Source organism: Charadrius vociferus, unplaced genomic scaffold, assembly GCF_000708025.1.
Source record: "Charadrius vociferus isolate BGI_N301 unplaced genomic scaffold, ASM70802v2 scaffold52, whole genome shotgun sequence".
NCBI lineage: Eukaryota > Metazoa > Chordata > Aves > Charadriiformes > Charadriidae > Charadrius > Charadrius vociferus.
The window spans coordinates 3,896,171-3,917,535 of NW_009647572.1; the positions used below are offsets into that span (position 1 = coordinate 3,896,171).

A 21,365-nucleotide genomic window follows, 5' to 3' on the forward strand; every position below is an offset into this window, starting at 1 on the left:
TTTCTTAAATTCAATGTGATTACTAATGGAGACTAAATAAAACCTAAGGTTCAATGTGAAATGTGGTACAAACAAGTGAAGAACATGTTGAAAGAAGATAAACAGTGCCCTTCAGTGCACTACTTTGTATAAATCTAAGTGTGCGTATTTAATATTTAATAGCTCATCATGAACTATAAACCACTGAACCAATAAATTAGTCTTTTGTGCAGTATTTGCAATGCCTTTCTGAAGTCCAATTATGAAAGTGCTTCCCCTTCCCAATTAATCTGGGTTGTTACTTTCTTAAAAGTTGAGATACTTTATGCATGGCTTCCCTTTTGTAAAACCACGCTGAATATCTAAGCAGTAAAACAAAACGGATTATGCAGCGGTATAAATAATGCAGACCTTGAGTGTTAATTGAAGCACAAGGCAAGGCAGAGTCATGGCCTGAACTTTCAGTTGCTACTTGCCAAAGTAATTCTAATTGACCTCAACGGGACTGTGCATGAGAGTTCAAATTACTCCTGTGAGTAAATATTAGGAGGTTAGCTCCTTATCACTCCAGCATGTCTGAAGCAGCTTTCTTTTCAGACATACTGGAGTTTTCCTTTTAAGTGTTAACTGTTGAAGAAAATTAATTAAAATATTTCAAAGAAACCTAAAATTTTCCTTCAAAAATATATTTTTAGTCTTATTAGTATAATCTGGAATAAAATTTATTTCATTGCAATTTTTTTTTTCATCAGTGCTTAAGACACAGTACGTTTTGCTTTATTCCTCCCTTTTCTCTTTTGGTTTTTAAGCCTCACCCTTTGACTGAGATATGGTCGAATGGTTCTTTCTTCAACATTCCCCCTTCCTTGTCTGACTCTATTATGGAAAAACAAAACCGGAAGAATTAAGCATCTCCCAGTTGTGCTTTCCAATAGAAAATTAAAGTATTGCAAACAGATTACTGGGCCACAGGAGGCACACTGTGGGATATATGATGACAGCAGGGCTTTGAAATTCAAATGTAGCTCATTTTCTTTGAAATCCTGCCATGGGTGTATCTCTCTCAGCGCTGCCCTGAAGCTGAAACAGCTGCTTTAGTTTCCTTTTACAGTGATTCACTAATCATTCAGTTGGAAGAAGAAGGGCTCGATTCTATAATTTAGTAACAAGTGAACAAAAAGGCACACTGTACTTGGTAGTTTCCAGACCAGCTTTTGATAACTCAGAATAATACAAAGTCACAAGAATCTTAAGAACTGCACTTTCTGTGATCGCAATGCTTCTCTTTCTTAGATGCCCTGACAGATTCACTATACTGGAACATTCAATTAACTTGCACTTAAATATTTAAGGTGGATAAAACTTCAGCTTTTCTCAGCAGTGAAAGTGACTTTTAACATAAGGCTGAGCTACCCAGTTACTTATTTCTTGTGTTCTGTTCTTTTTTTTTTTTCCCCACTGAGATTGAGTTGGTAATTTAATTACAGTTTCTTAATTTTTACTCAGTTCCCTTCAATAAGACTCTGTGTACTGATTCCTCAAGGCCAGCTAGCCAATATATGCTGCCCTCCTATTTGGGAAATTCAGCGGCATCCTGCAGCTGCTTCTGAAAACTCTCTGTCTTTTAATGTTTCACTGCTATCCTGCGAGAATGCAGAACATACTATTGCTTTTCTGGAAAATGTACTTGTCTCTCATTTGAACAGCATGTCCTACAGCTTTGACAAGGAAGCAGTGCGAGGCAAAGGTGAACCTCATAGCCAGGTGAAAAAGATTTTACTAGTCAGGAGGCCTGAAAGTTGAACTATCAGGACAGCAGGATAAAAATCCCTTCAAAACAAACAAAAAAACCCTAATGGTAACTATATAGAAAACAGTATGGAAGATGAGACCACCCAAAACCCAGAAAGGAAAGAGCAGGACAGGTACTAAAGCTTGATTATAAGGCATTCGTTATGATCTATTTACCTACAATATATACAATACAAAATTACATTGATATTTTTCTGTTTTCCTGTAATACCATTGTTCGGTGAGGTGATTAATGTCAGCCGACATAACTTATTTAACCAACGGAAACTTCTCATTTTAAATCTCAGGCTAGAGAGCTCAACTTGCATTTAATTAGGATTCCTGAAACAGGTTCTTTGCTAAATATTTTTATCTGTTTCAATACACACCCTTACTTTTCCCCCCAAAGCTGCATATCTTTCCCTCCAGTTTAGTTTAATCTCTCTTGTATCTCAAATGTTTTGAACATATCCAATAAGGGTTCTCCTTTACCTGTTTACCTGGTGCTATTTCCTAGATTCTCACTGTAGAGAATCCTCCTCCATGCCCCATACTCTGTGACATTTACTTCATCAACACTCAAACATCTCCTGAAACTCCTGAAAGTTACACTGTCATACTTTCAACAGGTCAGCACGGACCAATATTTTAGAGCACATCACGTTATCTCTCATGAGCCAACAGGGTAAAACGTCCGTTTTTATAACGCCATTTTGTGAAAGAGGAAGGAAAAAGGTAGAAGGACCGAGTGTGATTTCATGGTACAGGCTACGCCGAGTGCAAACTCAACTGACCACACACTGCAGTGTCCTCCAGCAAGTTCTTCCCAAGCAAAGTTGTGCTATATATAGTGGCTATCTTGTGTCTGTCATACAGCAGGGCCAGTTGTAACACTGCGACAATTACGTGACTCAATCACCTATTCAGGGTTGCTTTCCGTACCTGTGCACACAGAAACAGCTGTTTCACTGCCTTAGGGGTTCCTTTTCTTTGACACCTACTTGGCACAAGCTGTTTGCCAAGCACTTGCTGACGCATTCAGTCAGTTTTGCTGCTGCTGCTGCTTTTTAGTGCTGAAGCCTGGAAGGCTCAAACATACTCTAAGCTGCAAATCCTGCAGAAGTGCATTCACATCCACAGATGTGAGGGCTTGACTTTTTAGGTCACCTTTACGATTCCTAGACAAAATTAGCGTTGCAGTGGAGCGGCAAAGGAGAAAACTAGCAAACATGACTGCCGTGGCAACACAATGCTAAAAATTACACCCCAGCAATATTCCCGTCAAAGAGGCATGGCGCAGCTTTGTTACTACAGATATCACCAGCAGAACACCAGACAGAATAACCTGGAGTACAGTCACAAATTTTAGCGCTTTCAAGCACATTAGAGGCACGTATTGTTCTTCCACTTTTACAAACCACAGTATTTTTATCACCTCATTTATAACTTCGTATTACCAGTCAGTCAAGAACTATTCAAATACACGCTCTTCATTTATATTTGAAAAAAACCCACCCTGCTATTCCTCGTATTCTCTTATTCATCCTCCCATAAGGTAATTAAGACTCTTACTTGCTATGGGAACACCATTTGCTAACCAGCTTATATTAGGCTTTGGGTTGCCGTTAGCTCTGCAGATCAATGTCCCATCTTCTCCAGGAGACAAGACCAAGTTTCTGGGTGCTGTTATCCAGTATGGGGCAGCTGGGGTTAGGAAGAGAAACACAGCAATTATTTTCCAAATTCATGCACAGAAAATCAAGGCACCGTCACGGTAACCAGAAGATAATTCAAAGAAGGTATGTGCAGATAGAGACTTTCACTTACACTGTTACTTTTTTAAAATAAATATATATATATATATATATAAATATCATGCTTAATGATTAACTGGCAGATTATACTTTGGCTAAACTCAGCTATTGGCTACACACTGCATTAAAATTCTGAGACAAGCAACAAGAGGTTCTTTGTTTCATTGAGGGCTGCCTGCTTTGAATCTCATTTTCCTGTCCCAAAGAAAGCAAAATTTATCTGAGTATGGCATCTGCAAAGACTAGAGTGATGTTTTGATTCATTTCAGAGATATCCATGTACACACTAGTTATGCTGTTAGAAATCAATTTAGGTTTGATTATATAAAAATATTTCATGTCAAGAGTGACATTTAGAACCGGCAAAGTCCTCAGTCTCACCAAATTCAATGGAGGATTGCAGAGGGGCCAGATGTTTACCTGAGACAGTTGAAAACATACGGAGATTGAAATGGATGGAACACTGTCCTTACCAAAAAATATTCATTTGTGTTTCCATCTCTTTTACAATAAATAACCACAAATAGCATATGTTATCACATCTTGCAATTACATTTTTGATTTTGGATTGATGGACAGATGCAAACAGAAAATTAAACTTCTGCTGTTAAAAACGCGGATGAATGTGATCATAAAATGATGCTGGTCTACAATAAAATAAATGGCTATTTAGCATGCAAAATAAGTGCTACAGTTGATTATTTCAATGACTAATTAGCTGTCATTCCAGGTTTTGTTTCATGGTATTCAAAACATACTTACAATTCATATTTGGACAAACAGACTCTAAGTGTTTTTAGAACTAGTAAGACATCATCTTGGGTAAAAAACATGAAGAAGATAGAAAACCAGAAATGTCAATTAAGAGAGAAAAAGGAAGAAGAATATAAGACTGTAAGACAATAGAAGAAGAGAAAGAATTTGGGCTATATGAATGAAGAGCAGAACAGATGGAGAAAATAAGAAGGAGATAAAGAAGAGAGATGGGCAGGAAGATATAGAAACAAGGGAAAGAAGCAATCTTATGACAGATAATCAAAGGATCTAAAATAAATGCAGCACTGGTACAAGCCAAGAAATTATTTTACTACTGTAAAATCTCAATTTAGCTTCATGCTTTACAAAATAACATGTTAAAAAAATAAAATGAGATTAGAGATAGTAACGTCCTTCCAGTGGTAGAATTCAGTTGGTTTAAAGATCAGTTCATCAGTCTTTTTTTTAAACCATTATCATTCATCCTTTCAGCTATATTTTATCCTAGAAAGCTTACTTCAATCTTGCATTCTGAACATTGACAATGTAACACTAAGGATTATTTTAGTATTACCTTTCACAGTTACTGAAATGACATGATGAGCAGAACCTAATATATTTCTTGCTATACATTTGTAGTTCCCAGAGTCAGCTTCAGAAACGTCTATGATCTTGAGAGTTTTCTTAAAGTTTTCAAAAAACGTTCTGTTGGCTGGCAGTTCCCCACCCTCTTTAATCCAGCGGATTACCGGTGTGGGTCTGGAGAAGGAAAAGCAGAGATCGAATTTAGGGACTGGAGAAAAGGAAGACAAGAGTTCAATACATTAATTTTATGAACATTTATTTTACAAATAATTATTTTAAGAGCCTTTAAGCAGACTCTGGGGCATGTCCAGCAAATGTGCAAAATACGCCAGCATTTGTTTCTGGGAAATGACAAGCCTCACTAGCACTGTCAATGGCCATCTGTTCGTAGGCTTAATAATTATAGAATACATTTGTCTGCTGATTACTCTAAAACCTCTGATGGTTAATAAATGAATACAAGTGTATTTCAAATCTTATTGGACTTATACTATTAAACCGATGCTCATGGTGCTTTAAAAGGTAGCTTCTAAGTAATGACAAGTTTATAATTGTTCTTTATGGGAGCAATATCCTAATGCTTCATGAACGTCATAAATTTTAGAGCAGAGCTGTAAGGAGACAGAAATATTTCCTATGAGAAACCAAGAAAAAAACATCCGTGCTGAGTCAAGTATACCTACTTGTCACTGCACCACGTCTAAATCTTGGCTATGCCCCATGTTGTCCACTGAAGTTGAAAGTTGTCCAAACACACGGAGATATACTTTTAAAATTATAAGAAATGACAAGGTGTTGCTTACTGAGTAGGATGTCCTCTCTCAAGTAGTAACGACTCAAGGCAAATATTCCCTTCGCAGTCTAATATCATGTATTTTATAACAGAGACACCAAGCAAAGTTGACTTACATATGGTATCAGTCATCATGAACAGTTGCTTTAAAAAAATCTGAATCTGGCCCTTTGTGGGCAACTATGTAAGCTTCCGTCATTGAATTATTTTTTAAAAAAATTACACCATGGCTAAAGACACAAAGTAATGTAATGTTTGGATCACTGAATGCTTTTATTGCAGGGTTGTCAAAAAGCATGTAACTATATTGCAGATGGAGATTACCTGAGCTGATGCTACCCCCACTCCTTGTTGTGGTTTTGCTAGTGGTACTGATGCAAAGACACCTGAGCAGACCACAGCTGAGACAGAAACACTGCACTAAAGCTTGTATCAAGCTGTGCATGAGCGTGCCCTATGGAGCTTTTGCAAGTGAAGGCATATGCGTGATGCTGCACTGCATCATTTGCAGTTACTGGCTTTCCTTACGGCTACCTCAGAGCGCTCTGCATTATATGCTTTTGTACACTGCAAACATGTTTACAGGTCCTGAAATAGGTACTAAAGATTTTCCACTTCTGCACTAACCAATCTATTCTCAGATTTCTTCTGATAATGAAATTGTTTCAAGATCAAACTAGTTCCTGAAGTTAAATTGCTCTTTAGTCATTTTCTACTTGCACAATAACCAGCAGAAGCAAATGTGCATTACATAGAAGAAACAAGTACCAATTAAACTCAATTACAAGGAGAAATTGAATGTAAGGAACTGAAGGTATGTTCTAACAACTCCCACTTAGATGATCTCCTAAGTAAATATTAGCATATGTGAGCAGCTTTTTCAGATTCGACCAGCAGATTGTTATCTATTTTTATATAATTTGAGAGCCTGATTGTAAATTTAGGAAAAAAACCAGAGGTTTGATTCCTGAATGCAATTCTGCAAATGTGTGTCCAAGTTTACCCTATGGCACTTCTTGCTTCTGTCCTTTAAAAAAACAATGGTACAGCCTGAATCCCGTGTGTAGGGTTTGGGGATATAAGAAGGCAGAGGCTGTATTTATGTTCATAGTCAGTTTTAAAATCTGCTGATGCCCAAGTAAATTGTGGACTTCCTTAAAAGAGCTCTTTCGGGTTTACATTTCTGTTTCTTTGAAATACCTAAGCTTATACAGTGGTAACATTTTAAGCATCTCTGAAAGGTTTCCCTCTGTTTCTGTATTTTTATTTAGAAAAACACTGTCTAAAAAGTAACTCACAGTCCTGCTGCAATGCACTCCAACAAAAGCACATTTCCTCTGAGTTCCACTTTGGTACTTGCGCTACCTGTTGGTGTTAGAAGAACTGGCTGCCGCTCTGTAACTGGCTTTGCTGGAACAAGAAAAAATAGAAGAATTCATTTCTAAGTTTTATTTGACTATTGATCAAATGTATACATCCATTCTCACATTTTGGACAGAGATTTTGCTCCACATTGGCCATTTAATTAAAACTCATTGTGTTCCACAAGTACACAGCTCAACAATTAGGTTTTGGACAGACATAACATATCTCAACCTGTTAAATTTTGAACACATACATGAAAAATGTTATTACTGAAGATGGGAGCAACCGATACATAGTTTTTACATAAGCAGCTATGCAGCCTGATGGATGGATGCTGTGCCTTAATCCTAAGCAGTCCCTATTCACTTCAGCAGAACCATTACAGGGAGTGAGAGGTCACTGATGTGAGTCATAGTGCAAGACTGAAAGCTACCAAAATTTTTGGGCTTCCATCAAAATGCAAGTAAAGCAAAGTTATTATATTCAGAAATATAAACCAAGGGGATAAAAGGTACGCTCCACTTTGCCATATGCTTTGTTCAATATTTTCTAGACAACGTGAGGCATCTTTTCAGAAGCTAAGCCTTGTATTCTCCTCTTACTATATATTTAACTTTAATTCAAGCTGTTCCCCAGTCTGGTAATAAAGAACCATTGATTAACCCACAAGAAATAACCACAGTAAACAGACAGCTATAAATACAAGACCCATTTCTGACGTTATACTCTGTTGGCTTTTGAAGTATTATGGTATTTCATGTGCCTTCATGGAAGTCAGAATAAGAGTGCTTTCTGTAATAACAGAGCGCTTTCTGTAAATACTCCAATGTTCTTTTCTAGCAACTTAAAATTATAGGATTAAATTGCTCTAAAGTGCAGTAGCAGTCTGAATCAGTACAGAAAATTGTTGTCTTTTTTTAAAATGTGAACAGAAAAATAATAAACTCTTGTTTATTAGGGTACAGGATTTACTCATATCACAAATAGAACACTTGAATTTTAATACAGTATGTGTTATGAGTTCCTTAAAAAACTAGTACGTGAAAGTTGGCAGAAAAGGGCAGTCTAAAGTCAAGAATGCAGCTGATAGTCACAGGCAATAACTAATCTACCCAGTTTTGGCACTGCTAAGGACTGCTGACTCCTTTTGAGAGACTACGAAAAAAGAATTACCTCTGGTATTTCTGAGTTGTGAGCCAACCAAATCGTGTTTTCCTCACTAACTGTAGCTAATACATCATTCTGTGTTCAGGTATGTATTTCCTGTTCGTTTCCAAATGGCATCTTACTTTTATGCAGAGAATTACAATAATCTGTGCCCTTCCTTTATTTTAGATTCCCATAAGTTATGGCTTACTATGTACAAAGCCCCATTTGACAAGGAAAAAGACAAAAATAGAAGAAATATGTATTTTCTATCTGTCTCACACAAATTCAAGTGGAGAGTCTAGAACCTCAAATGTTACTGTATCAGTGTTGCTCCAAAGTCAGCCTTGCTAAACACACATACACCTGTTTGGGAGGGAGGATTAATTCACAATATACAAAAGACCATTCAACACAGATTAACGTAAAGATCAGCTTAAACACCAGACAAACAAAACTCATCTTTCCCCTATAAAGTTACTTATACAGATAGTATTAAAGTGTTTAGATTTTAATTAATTCCAGTTTTACACTTATGAAATATGTTAAAAATGAATGGTACATTGAAGAAACTATTAAATGTGAAGTGCATCTGTCAAATGCTTAATTGTTGTTACTTATTATGCAGCGTACATTATTGAATAGTCCTAGTGATAATGAATATATCAAACTACTAGTTAAATCGAAGGAAAAATATAAGCAAGCTACACAGTATAAAAGAAATCAAATAGACAATTTTTAAAATCTGCCCCGGTGTGAAAGGACTCATTTATTAAAACAGTTTGTATTTTTTATGAGCCCTATGTTACGACAACATTGAAACATTAAATATTTGAAAGGGTCACACTGTGCAGTCCCTTTCTAAAGCATGTATTATCACCAGCACTAATAGATATCTTTATTAGAAACTGAAAAGGGAGCAAAAGGTTAAGTAGCCATGGAGGTGAAGTTAGTTAACTAAATGCTACTGTGAAACAGGGAGTATCAGTGGGGACCAGTGTAACTCACCACCATAAATATCAGTGTCACTCAAATTAGCAGCTATAGTGTCATTCAATGAATCCACTGAAATAAACAGAATATCATGAAGAATGCATACAAGAGGGATAAATCAAAGTACTGGGAATCAAAAGGAGATGATATGGCCACGGTGAGTTAATCAAATGACTGATTAATTTGTTTCAACAGTTACAATAATCATAATAACTTGATATTCTTGGACATGAAAACCATTTGAAAACTATTATCTTTTACACTGTATTTTTTGAATATTTCAAATCATACAAAACATTTTTTTCAAAAGACAAAGCCTGATAAAGGGAAAAAATGACAGCTTTTAAATATAATTATATGTCAGGAATACTGCAGATTACACTTTAAGTTTATACAATAATGTCATTTCTTATTCAGAATTAAAATGATAAAATTCCCTAGCGTAACACTACTTAACTTTGGCAAATAACTTGAGAACTCTGGATAAACACAATGTAAGTATGCAATTAGGTAACACAATACCTACTTGAAAAGACTTTTACAGAAATGGGTTGTTTCTGCTGTATAGTTTGCGTATGATTAAATCTTGCATAGCAGATATAGTCCTCACGGGTATCTTCTGGTTGTACATTAGAAAAATAAAGGTCTCCATTTAGACCTTGGGAAACTCTTTCACTTTGAGGCAGCCTTTGGAAAGCTGAGGAAAAACAAGAAAACATTTACCTTAATTATAAGACACACTCCATTATTATGATCTGCAGACTCCACATTCATTTGATTACGCTGTTTGAGGATTTGTAAATATACAGACATTTCTAAGTTTCCTCTCGAGCTCCCTTGTCTTCCCATTCTTCCCCAGTGTGTTAATCTACAACTTCCATTAATATCTCCAGCTGCTTTTGGTCGTGCTTTTTGGCTGCATGTCTGCTTTTTCTTTGTTTCTACAGAAATGGAAATTCTTTGAATTTTAACTAAGAGGAAAACTCCACCATCTGTGGTCTTGGTAAGTAATGATCCATGTGTAGAAAAACTGCAAAAAGAAAACTAATTCTGCATAAAAAACAAACTCACCATTATCCATCCAAAATATTATAGGTGGTGGCAAGCCAACAGGAGGTCTGCAGTGTAGTACTAGTGAATCACCTTCTCGAACCTGATTTGGTTCTAGTTTTTCTTTTGTCCACAAAGGGGATCCTATCGAAAGTAATTTTAACACATATACAAATTATGGATTGACAAAAATTGCAGAATTTAAGGAAGAAATGCACATAATATTCCAGAAAAACAGGAGAAATACATGCATCAGAATGTTATGTCCTATCATGTTTACTAAAGATTTAATTTCTGATCTTTTTTTTATGGTTTTTTTTGGGGGGAGAAAAGTAGGTTTTCTTTAAAACTTTTCTACAGCAATGATTTTCTGAAAGTATAGTCAACTGATTCAAATTATTTTGCCTATTCACTAAAGGTTCTGTAAAAGTAACTTGGAAAGTTTTAACTATGATAATGCAAAAAAAACCCCAAAAAGTGATGCATTAAATTAGAAAAAAGGCAGACCTTCCTGAAACAGTATTACACACACAGTTTTATTAAAACATGTGAGAACAGAACATTTTAAGCTGAGAAGCTTGAAAATCTGATATAAGAATCACATAAAAAGCCGAAAAAATTCTGCAGGCAAGAAGAAACAGTCTACTATCAATCAAAATTTGTTACCTTTATCTTCTTTTTGGTCCCAGTCTGTTCTGTATTAAAGCTCTTATAAAAACTATGGAATACCAGCATCAGAAAGGGAATAAAAATTGTCCCCAACAATGACGTGCATTAAGGATTTAAACATTTTGTTCTAATTGTAGTGTCATATATACAACCCAATTTTAAACACGATAGGTAATCCAGAGGTACCAAAAAAAAAAAAAATCAGGAAAGCATTTTGGTTAATAAATTTTCTAAGGAATATTGGAGAGAACATGCAATACATTATTAAATCTGAAGATCAGAAACCATACAATACCTTCTAACATGAGGACTTTGATTATTTAAGTTTTTTAGACAGGAAAAAATCCCACGAAACATACATAAGAAAATAAGCAAACCAAAGTGTTTCACATTTTATTAACATCGAGAGCTTCACTTACTAGAAGGCCTTATAACAATATTGTTGGAAATGGCTGCTCCTCGTTCATTCCTTGCTGTACACTGGTATACTCCTTCATATGCTTCTGCCTTCCCACCATTCATAATATTTATAACAAGGGTCCCTGAATTTGGTTTCATTGTTACCTGGGCATCTTTATCTATATCAAAATGAGTTCCATTGCGTGTCCAGGAGAAGCTAAAACAATAAATACAAAAAGAAGTTTCTTCTTCAGTTGCCTTTTGTACATTGTATGGAGAAAAAAAGAAAAAAGTAATTTTCAGTAATACATGGTATTTTTTCTTTAGCAGATAAGTCAGACTTGTTCCCAAACTAAATTAACTAATAAAGTAATAGAGCATTTTTTAATATAAGAAATCTGGCAATACTTTAAGATAAAAGGCTTGGCTGAACTTGTTAACAGGAGCCATTTCAAAGTCAATATTTAAAAAAAAATACATTAAAAGATTCTGAAGTTAATCGTATATGGAAAAGAACTGATTTTCTTTCTACTAAAAATGATACAGCAACATCTGCGAGAACTGATATTGCTAAAGCTGCATTAGCATTTCCATTATAAAACCTATTGTTGAAAGGGTTTATAAACCTGCCTTTAAAAACTTGCTCTGGGCTGAAATGTGTCATCTCAGGTCCCAGCAGGAGACCATTTCTTTTAATTGGTTTGGCCGTTTTAAAGTTATGCAAGTGAATTAAAGACTGTGTGGTGAGTTTGATTTCTTTTCACTTCTCTAACGCAAACAACCATGCTTCTTTAAATGAAATTTTGCAGGCTGATAGCCCATAATTAATCTAGTAAATTTATACTGGTGTTACTCAAAGCAAGACATGTTTTGAAAATTAGTCACTAAAACCGAAGACTATTAAAACTCATAAAAAAAAGCAAAAAAGCAGATTCACAGTCTGCCACTTATACTGCCATAAACACCAGTTTCTTACTTATGCTTTGTTAATGGCCAAAATACAGTGACAGCGAGCTAAGACCAACCCCTGTGAAGTGCTGAGCACTCACGGGTTCAGATGTTGTGAACAGCCCTTTTCCTACTTCTTACATTTCAGCTTCATAATCTTAAACACAAACGCTATATATACTTACTGTTTAGAACACTTCCACAAAGTATAAACACATCCTGTACTAGAAAAGCTTAAATTTTAAGCCACTCAAAATTGTGTGCTGACCTTCTGCAGTCAATTAGGTGTCAATTGCGTGCTGACCTTCTGCAGGCAAGACTGGACACACCATTTGCACTTGGTGGGGGGGGGAGAGCAGAAGTGGACCTGACCAGCAGCACCGCACCACACTGCGGTGGTTTTGGGAGGACTAGTGTGCATAGTGAACCAAGAGTGAACCGCTTTCTTACGACCTTGCAGGTGAAGCTGGAGAACATGGGGTTCCTGTAATCCTTGGCTACCAATAACACTGAAGGAGACAGGGAACTGTAAAGTAGCTTCAAATGAGAGGTGACAAATGTGGTACCTAACCCTGAATGTGAGATACATTGAAGTCAGAATCTTTGCTGGTCAAGCTATAGGTAGCAGCACAGCCATAAAACTTTATGCCAGCTGCTCTCACCAGTAAGAAGTTACCTTGTTTTAACAAACAATTCACACTCCGGGCTGAGAAAATTAATCTTCAACTTCAGAGCTTTGAAGCAGCTCAAGTTCTAATATGCATTTGCAAGTCATGAAGACTGATGGACGAGACTAACTATTGAAATAAATTATTTGGACGTCGTATCTTTAAAAATAACCAAAACTAAGCGCAAGCTTATAAAACTCATTAGAAAATTCTGCACTTAAATCCCGTCACTTCCTCTGTAGCAGTGGAACAAAGTGAGACAACAGTTTGTCAGGAAAGGTGAGGCCGTAGAGCAGAGTCCTGGCACATGACTCAGATATGGCAGTCTCACAGATGTTGCTCTTAGTCTCTCAGGTAAATCCAACCCAAAAAAGGCCTTCAAGAGAAACATCCATAGAAGGAGTACAGTTGTCGCAAAGTGTACAATAATCATCTGACATTTCAGCTCAACACCCAGACTCTTGAGAATGGCATTGTGCCTGCCAAATTAAAATGCTGGTAAACACAGCAGCTTTATGGCATTCCTACCATTAACAGAACACTAGAAAGGCTGACAGTATCACAGATAATCTCCATCTTCTCCATTCTGCTGCCCAGCATGATAATGACCATGATCCCAAGGCAACCAGAAGGAATAATGTAGAGAAAACCCTAATTATTCAGAAGAAGTACATTTAATGAGCTCTGTGTGTGTGTGTGAACGAGCAATTATGGACTGACCTTGCAAATAAGTTGTAGCATAACACTACTGAGAAGAGAGATGCACATTTCTCTTTATAGCCTCTGAAATACGAAGCAGTTACTAGCAACACCAGAATGCATCACGGCTACTGCTGTTTCCAGTGCAGGTAACTCAGTATCCTGAAATGAGTAGTTTCAAGATACAGGGCCTTAAAATGGAAGATGATCAGGAATCTGATCTATACACAGCGTTACCATTTTTGCCAAAAACGAAACTTGAGGCTATTAACTACACTTGGTAAATCAAGGCTACTGATCATTCAAACTGATACACGTTATATAACTTCCAACAAAATGCTTATGTTTTGTCAAGACGAGCCTCATAAAACTGAATGATTTACAAAACATTAAATTTCAATTTATTAGGGTTACTCTGAATTTATTCAAAATCCATTCATCTTAGACACTATGCCTAAATCTGGAATGTGATCCAATTCATACTATGGCGTGTGCTAACTGCTTTCCATGGGCATTTACCTACCTGCTCCTGTAATAACCGAGTATTATTTTATTGCTAGAGATTTAAAGAGAAAAAAAAAATACTATAGTTACTTGATGACTATAGAGAAGTTAAAATGTCAAGGAAGAGTCAAATTTGTGCCACTTTCTGGTAGCTGTTTAAATTACAAAGGCAGGAGTGCGTGCATATTTCTGCATGTTCAAGCACACACGTATGCATGTTAATTTACACAAGTTACATTATTTTCTCCTAGTTTTCCTATGTTATTAGGCCAACAAAAGTAAAACAAAATGCTACTAACCTAGGAGGTGGCTTTCCTTTTGCTTCACACTGTATTACAATATTCTCTCGAGGGTCAACAATGTAATCTTTTGGAGATTGCCGAGTTATCGTAGGAGGTTGCGACACTTCATTATGGAATATAAGAAACAGAGAGGAATTTAACAATATTTTCAAAGTATCAGTGAGACAGTTTTGTAAGCAGAGAAAGTAGAATTGCAATTAGCAATCAAATCACCATGAGAAGAGTGAGATTAAAGTATCCTTTGTATTAGGCGGCTGAAGCCCTCTACTCTTGTAAATCAGTGTAGCTATACTACTTCCAACTGAGCTACGCCGATTTACAGCAGATGAGGATCTTGGCCAAAAAGCTTAATGGATATCATTTCTACACATCAGATTTCAAAACGTTTTCACAAAAACAGGACACTTGAATACTAAGTCCAACATATCCTGAATGAAAGGTTGTGAGACACAAACCCACACAAAATGGTTTTTACCACAAAGAAGGAAAAAAATTCATTGCTTTGTATTTTTAAACATTTTATGTAGTTCCAATTTCTCTACAGGTGGAAAATTTCACACATTTATTTGTGCTCAATATATTGAATTTACCTACAAAGCATGCTTTTAGGAGCTACTTTTCAGGAGTAAAAAATGTGTTAGAAGTAAAAGACTGTAAAAAAAGACAAAAATAGTAATTAGTTTCCAAATAGAGTAAACATGTAGGAAAAGTCTAGTACTGATTCTCCTTAAAAAAACCAACAAAACCACAGTCAGTCTTGTGAATTGCCCCAAGAGAAACAAACATGTAACATTTGATTTATCAAGTACTCTAGAATGAGTAGCACAAACCAGAATTAAAGTAGTTGGTGCCTACCTATTTAAAGTAATTTATAATCTGTTACTATTATCTATGCCCATTTTTGCATTAAAAAAAATCCTGGTTATAATATTAAGACAGTGAGAAGGATGTCTTCCTCAACATTGTTCATTTGTTTATAGTTTAGTGACACCTAAAGGAACCAGTTTAATAACATGTCCATGAACATCCCTGTCTAAATGTTGTAAATTGTCTGTCCAGGAATACACTTTGCTAGTACTTTGGGGTCATTTGTAGCCACTTTAGCAAAATATTTCAATTAGTAGAGTTAGCTGTGTTCTCATGCCTCACTCCAGCCAGACAAAATTGTAAAACTGGGATTTTTATTTTAAGTCTTCCCTGCCATTATACATTAAGTACTCTTGCACAGAAAGAGGTAGTCAGCTGTAAAGCCCTACCCACAAGAAATATCCAGGAAAAAAGAAAATCAGATAATGGAATCGTAATGAGATACAGAAGCTAAGCAAAACAGAACAAGCCATGCAGAGCTGGGTTTTGCTCCTCTTCCTCACTGCAGAGAGGAGAGCGCTCAAAAGAGGAAGGTGACATTTTTACACCGTGATGACTTTTTGTGTATTTCTTTAGAGAAGCACTTTGAAGACAGCCCTTTTCCCTTTCTGAGGCAGTTCTCAGGGCCAGTACATGTCAGATGCTTACTTGGGAAAAGCAAGCACACTCTGAAAAGGGACATGACATGAACACTGCCCAACATACAGAATGCTCCATCTGAGGCACATTAAAGACCTGAAGTCTCCACTCCTGTTCTATGCACTGCACTTAAAACTTACTAAATTAACCATGACACTGCAGCTGAGTTAGGAAATACCATAAAAAAATTAGGTCTCCTTAAATAACTGTATCTGCTGTTTTTTAAGGATACAAAAGTATCTCCAACTCTAACATGTAAAATAGTATGTAAGTACATATATACCAATGATTTTTTTTAATCAAATGTATTTACTCCTGAAAGTAGTAGTAAAACATTGCTCATGCTGATACTGAGTAAGGTTTTTAATGTTCAGACAGCACACAATCAAAAATCACACAATTAATTTATTCAAAGTATCAAAACACTGATTTACATACAGTACTATTTTCTGAACACTGCATGCACAAAACATCTAGCTACAGCAAACCAAATAATCAAAAAAATGTCAGAATCACACACTTGTGGACGGCAAATTCAATTCGCAACACAATCAGTATTAATTTTCAGCAGCACACAGCCTAATTTTTGTGGACAGGAACTTACATTCTTCTAGAAGTTTTGCTTTTATTCCCCCATCAGAATCAGCAGTTGAAAGGACAAATGAAGATTAAAGAGAAACATTTGTTAGTTAAAAGAAAATTAGAATTTTTGAGAGGGAAGATAAGTATCTCTGACAAGGACATTGGTCACCATTAAAAAGAAAATATTTAAAACATGTAGCACTGTAACCCATGCAGTAGTGCCTGAAATTCCAGCCACGACTTCCTCTCTGTCAGATATTACTACATCTATCTCAAAGTTAATGGTATGAAAAACTTTTCTGAAGTGTTAACTTTTTAAGGCCAACTGTAATTTTGGCCTCGCAAGGACACAGAACACTGATACTGAGGAGACCGCAAATCAGAATTAATGGAGTGCATTGCCCTCATGCTGCAGTCAATATCAATCCACCCATATGATCATATGGAAGAACAAAGAGAATGCTTCAGGCTAAAATTACTCTTACAAAACCAAAAGCACCTAATTCTACTCAACCGGCATGCAATTCTTTTTGGTTTGAAAAATAACTAAACAAAAAAAAAATCACCTTTGTCGTCACATCTTTATTGCTTACTTCAAATATTTTGCATACATGTCTCCTCATCAATAATGCTTTAGAGCAAGTCAAACTGCTTTTGGTCAGCTATGTTGTCAGTCACCCCTTACCTACTTTGAGACACTGATGAGCATAGGAATTGCTAACCTGGATGAAAGCTAAAGGTTCAGCTAATCAAGGAGGTTCTCACCGCCAGGTCTCTGGGGTGGATATGTAGGGAAGACCCACAGAAAACGTAAGTCTTTCCTTTGTGGTGCACTCCCAGAGCCCATTCTAACCATTATTTATGAAAGGAATAACATCATTATAGATGTAATTTTGGTTAATATGATTTTTGGCTAAAAATTCAAGTATGTGACTTTATCAGACCTAACAATGTTATTAAACATTATGTAGCAGTGAACATGAGACTTGAGAGTTAACATGATATATCTAAAAGGACTATTAATTTTTGTCTATCGATGCATTTCTGGTTAATTTAACTTGAAGTGTTGAACTATAAAAAAAAATATTAGCGTGGTGCACAATTTACATTAGTTTCTAAACTACAAGAGGGGTTTAAAACACTATTTCTAGCCTGCAAAAATATTCAGGGAGAATAATCAAGTTTAGAAAATACAACACTCATTCATCAAACTTTTAAAGCTCTCTTTAAGCCATAGTTTATTGCTCTAAAGGCATTCACAGCACAAAAAGTCTGATGCGATTCAGATATATTGATCTTGTTACAGAAATACAGGTCATTGGTTTGAGAGGCTTGTAAATATGCATGGGGAAAAAACATCAAAGCGGTTGCAATTTATGCCAACAATTATTAAAGAAAAACATGCATTTATGGAAGGTAGGAAGGTATCAAAAACATGGGGGTAAAGAAAGCCATGCAGATTAGAATCATAAGCAAATTTACTGATGTATTAATCCATCAATTTAACACCAGTCCTAATGTTCTCTTCTCCGGTAATTAATTTAACAAATGAATAGTCACTGTGAGGTGCATCATGGTTCACTGCATTCTGAAAATGTGATCATGCTTATCCTAAGAAGAAAATAACAACCTGAAGCATGAATAAATTCATAAAATTAACTATTAGGGCTATAAAGCACAGCAGCTACCATTGCTTCCTTTTCAGCATGGAGTGCTACTTTCAAGGCTCCCCCTAACACCGTCTTACATTAGAGAAGAATTTCAGATCTTGGGATTTCCCCTCTTCTAGGTGTTTCCTCACTAGCTAATGCTAGAGTTCCCTACTCAACACACATGCTTTTAACTTAGATATTTAATTGTTTTCAGGCATTGCTTAGAAAATCTAAGAGCCTAACTTACTCTTCTGGATCAAAAAGAAAGATGCTTCCGTGTCTGAATTTTAGACACATCAATCTTTTACTAGATCTCATATCAGCTCCTGGAAACCTCTTATATGAAGATAAGGGTGTTTGTTTACAGCAATTAGGAATTGTCCTGGGGTTTTCAGCATACTGTTAGTATGATCTTAATTAGCATTTAACTGGGCTTCTCTACCCTTCTTCATTTTGATCAAATAAAGTATTTAATAAAGGCACACCAAAGTGTGAGTATTCATGAGAATCCTATGCTAAACCTTCTCAAGTGAACAATGTAAGTCATTTTATATGCACATTTTTTAAAAATCTTCAGTGTAATTAGTGTAAATACTCATAATCACAATGTCCTGACTTAAGTGATTAAACACACTCCATGTGTTCCATGTTGGAGTTATCTTCATCTTTCTATACAGAAATTATTTAACTAATCTTTCATTATTCTGCACTTATCTAGCAGGTTAATACTTACAGTCAAGAGGTACATCCAATGCAGAAATCATTTGGCACAGAAAGAGGACTAAGGAAGCTTTGCTTGCAGATATGCTCATCTTTTTCATCATGATTTTAAGGTGTATTGAGCAAATCACACTTGAAGAATGAAGTTCAACTTCATCAAACTAGGTAGCTTGGAATAATTATGCAGATATAGACAAGAAACCTGGTAAATAATAATAAGAGAATAACAATATGGATACTACGTAGAGTTAAATGATCACATCTTAATAATATTATGAAATACCAGTAGTCTGCACATATTCAGGGGCAATAGTTACACCATGTGATCTAATGAAATCCAAGCAGAGATCCTGAAGTTCTTTGGACACCTAGATCATAACATTTTCCTTCAGGAAGCTAACCTTGTTGAACAGAAATACAAATGCCTCTCCTAAGAAGGACAAAGCATCGGTCCACCTAATTAAAGAACAGTATGCACTAAAGATAATAGTCCTTAAAAGTAAATTTAAGAGATTAAAGCTCTGAATGCCCACCTAGTCTCTCTCAAACACCCCGCACAATTATTGGTAAGACTTATTTTAGGCACCCACCCCAACGAAAACACATCTGGCCGCAAATTTGCTAAGTAACCTGTGGGATCTTCTTGTCCTTTGAGTTAGATATGTCAGCTTCTCCCTGCTTTCGAACTCACAGAATTCACAGAATGGTTAGGGTTGGAAGGGACCTTTGGAGATCATCTAGTCCACCCCCCCTGCCAGAGCAGGGTCACCTACAGCATGTTGCACAGGACAGCGTCCAGGCGGGTTTTGAATGTCTCCAGAGTGGGAGACTCCCCCACCTCTCTGGGCAGCCTGTTCCAGTGCTCCACTACCCTCAAAGTAAAGAAGTTCCTTCTCATGTTAAGATGGAACTTCCTATGTTCAAGTTTATGCCCATTCCCCCTCGTCCTATCACTGGGCGCCACTGAAAAAAGACTGCTCCCATCCCCCTGGCATCCTCCCATTAAGTATTTGTATGTATTAATAAGATCCCCCCTCAATCTTCTTTTCTCTAGACTAAAGAGACCCAAGTCCCTCAGCCTTTCCTCATAAGAAAGGTGCTCCAGTCCCCTAATCATCTTCGTTGCCCTTTGCTGGACCCTCTCCAGCAGTTCCCTGTCTTTCTTGAACTGGGGAGCCCAGAACTGGACACAGTACTCCAGATGCGGTCTCACCAGGGCAGAGTAGAGGGGGAGGATGCCCTCCCTCGACCTGCTGGCCACACTCTTCTTGATGCACCCCAGGATGCCATTCGCCTTCTTGGCCGCCAGGGCACATTGCTGGCTCATGGTCATCCTGTTGTCCACCAGGACTCCCAGGTCCCTCTCCACAGAGCTGCTCTCCAGGAGGTCAGCCCCCAACCTGTACTGGTGCATGGGGTTATTCCTCCCCCGGTGCATTACCCTACACTTACCCTTGTTGAACTTCATAAGGTTTCTTTCTGCCCAACTCTCCAGCCTGGCGAGGTCACGCTGTAAGGCAGCACAGCCTTCTGGCGTGTCAGCCACTCCTCCCAGTTTTGTGTCATCAGCAAACTTGCTGATGGTACACTCTATCCCTTCATCCAGATCATTGATGAATATGTTGAACAAAACTGGGCCCAGTACTGACCCCTGAGGGACACCACTTGTTACTAACCTCCAACTAGACTGCACCACTAACCACAACCCTCTGAGCTCTATCTGTAAGCCACTCTTTCTAATAGACAGCTGTAGACTGAATACAGAAAACTTCATGGATTGCCATGCTGTGTTACTCCTAGTTTATGTACTATATAGGTACCCAGGCTTCTTCTATTCCTGGATTTCCAATTCCACCCAAAATACACAACATGGAAATACTTTGTCATTTCTAGCCTGAATGCCCAAAATCTAATTAACTGGCAGCACACTATCAAACTCTCTTCTCCTCCCTTCCTGTGCAAAGAGGCGGCAAAATGAAACTTAAGGGAAGACTGTTCTTTGAAATACGCTAGATTTTCCTCCTCAAGTAAACCTGAGGGATCATATTAACCACAGCAGAATGATTCTGGCTCCCTCCTTATTTTTACTGCATTTAGGACCAAGCTCTAACTTAGAAGAATGTTGAAGGAGTAAAAACCAGCTGCTTGCGAGCCCCATCATCATCACCAGTGACCTACCAAGAGCTGTAAGAATACAGCCTTAGAAATCAAAAAGGTGCTTACACAATGCATTCTCAGTAAACAGACATCAGCGGAGAAAGTTCTTCCCAGATGCCAGACTGATCAGAAAGTTCACAGTGATCAGCATTAAATTACCTTGAAAAGAGCACTTCCTCAGCTATGCCTACAGATGTGAAACACAATGTTATCAAGTCCACAAGGAGTTAAAGTTGTGAACCAGCTGCCTTACAAATGCTTCCTGAAGTTACCTAAAGTAGTTTATG

At 37.0% G+C, this 21,365-nt stretch overlaps 1 protein-coding gene across 6 annotated transcripts in view; it reads right to left on the bottom strand.

Annotated features, from left to right (window-relative positions):
* NRCAM (neuronal cell adhesion molecule) overlaps window positions 1-19,051 on the bottom strand; it is a 74,176-nt gene extending 55,125 nt beyond the window's left edge. For 3 of the 6 annotated variants that reach the window (XM_009880860.1, XM_009880858.1, XM_009880855.1), the window contains exons 1-9: window positions 18,935-19,025; window positions 16,572-16,589; window positions 14,459-14,564; window positions 11,361-11,557; window positions 10,294-10,416; window positions 9,749-9,919; window positions 7,017-7,128; window positions 4,915-5,099; window positions 3,343-3,474 (exon numbers count right to left, since the gene is read on the bottom strand). In XM_009880860.1, the coding sequence (XP_009879162.1) occupies window positions 3,343-3,474; window positions 4,915-5,099; window positions 7,017-7,128; window positions 9,749-9,919; window positions 10,294-10,416; window positions 11,361-11,557; window positions 14,459-14,564; window positions 16,572-16,589; window positions 18,935-19,025 (1,135 nt within the window). Of the gene's footprint in view, window positions 1-3,342; window positions 3,475-4,914; window positions 5,100-7,016; window positions 7,129-9,237; window positions 9,295-9,748; window positions 9,920-10,293; window positions 10,417-11,360; window positions 11,558-14,458; window positions 14,565-16,571; window positions 16,590-18,934 lie in introns of all 6 variants that reach the window. The other 3 variants (XM_009880857.1, XM_009880856.1, XM_009880859.1) reach the window with 3 other exon arrangements.
* Between the last annotated feature and the right edge of the window lie 2,314 nt (window positions 19,052-21,365).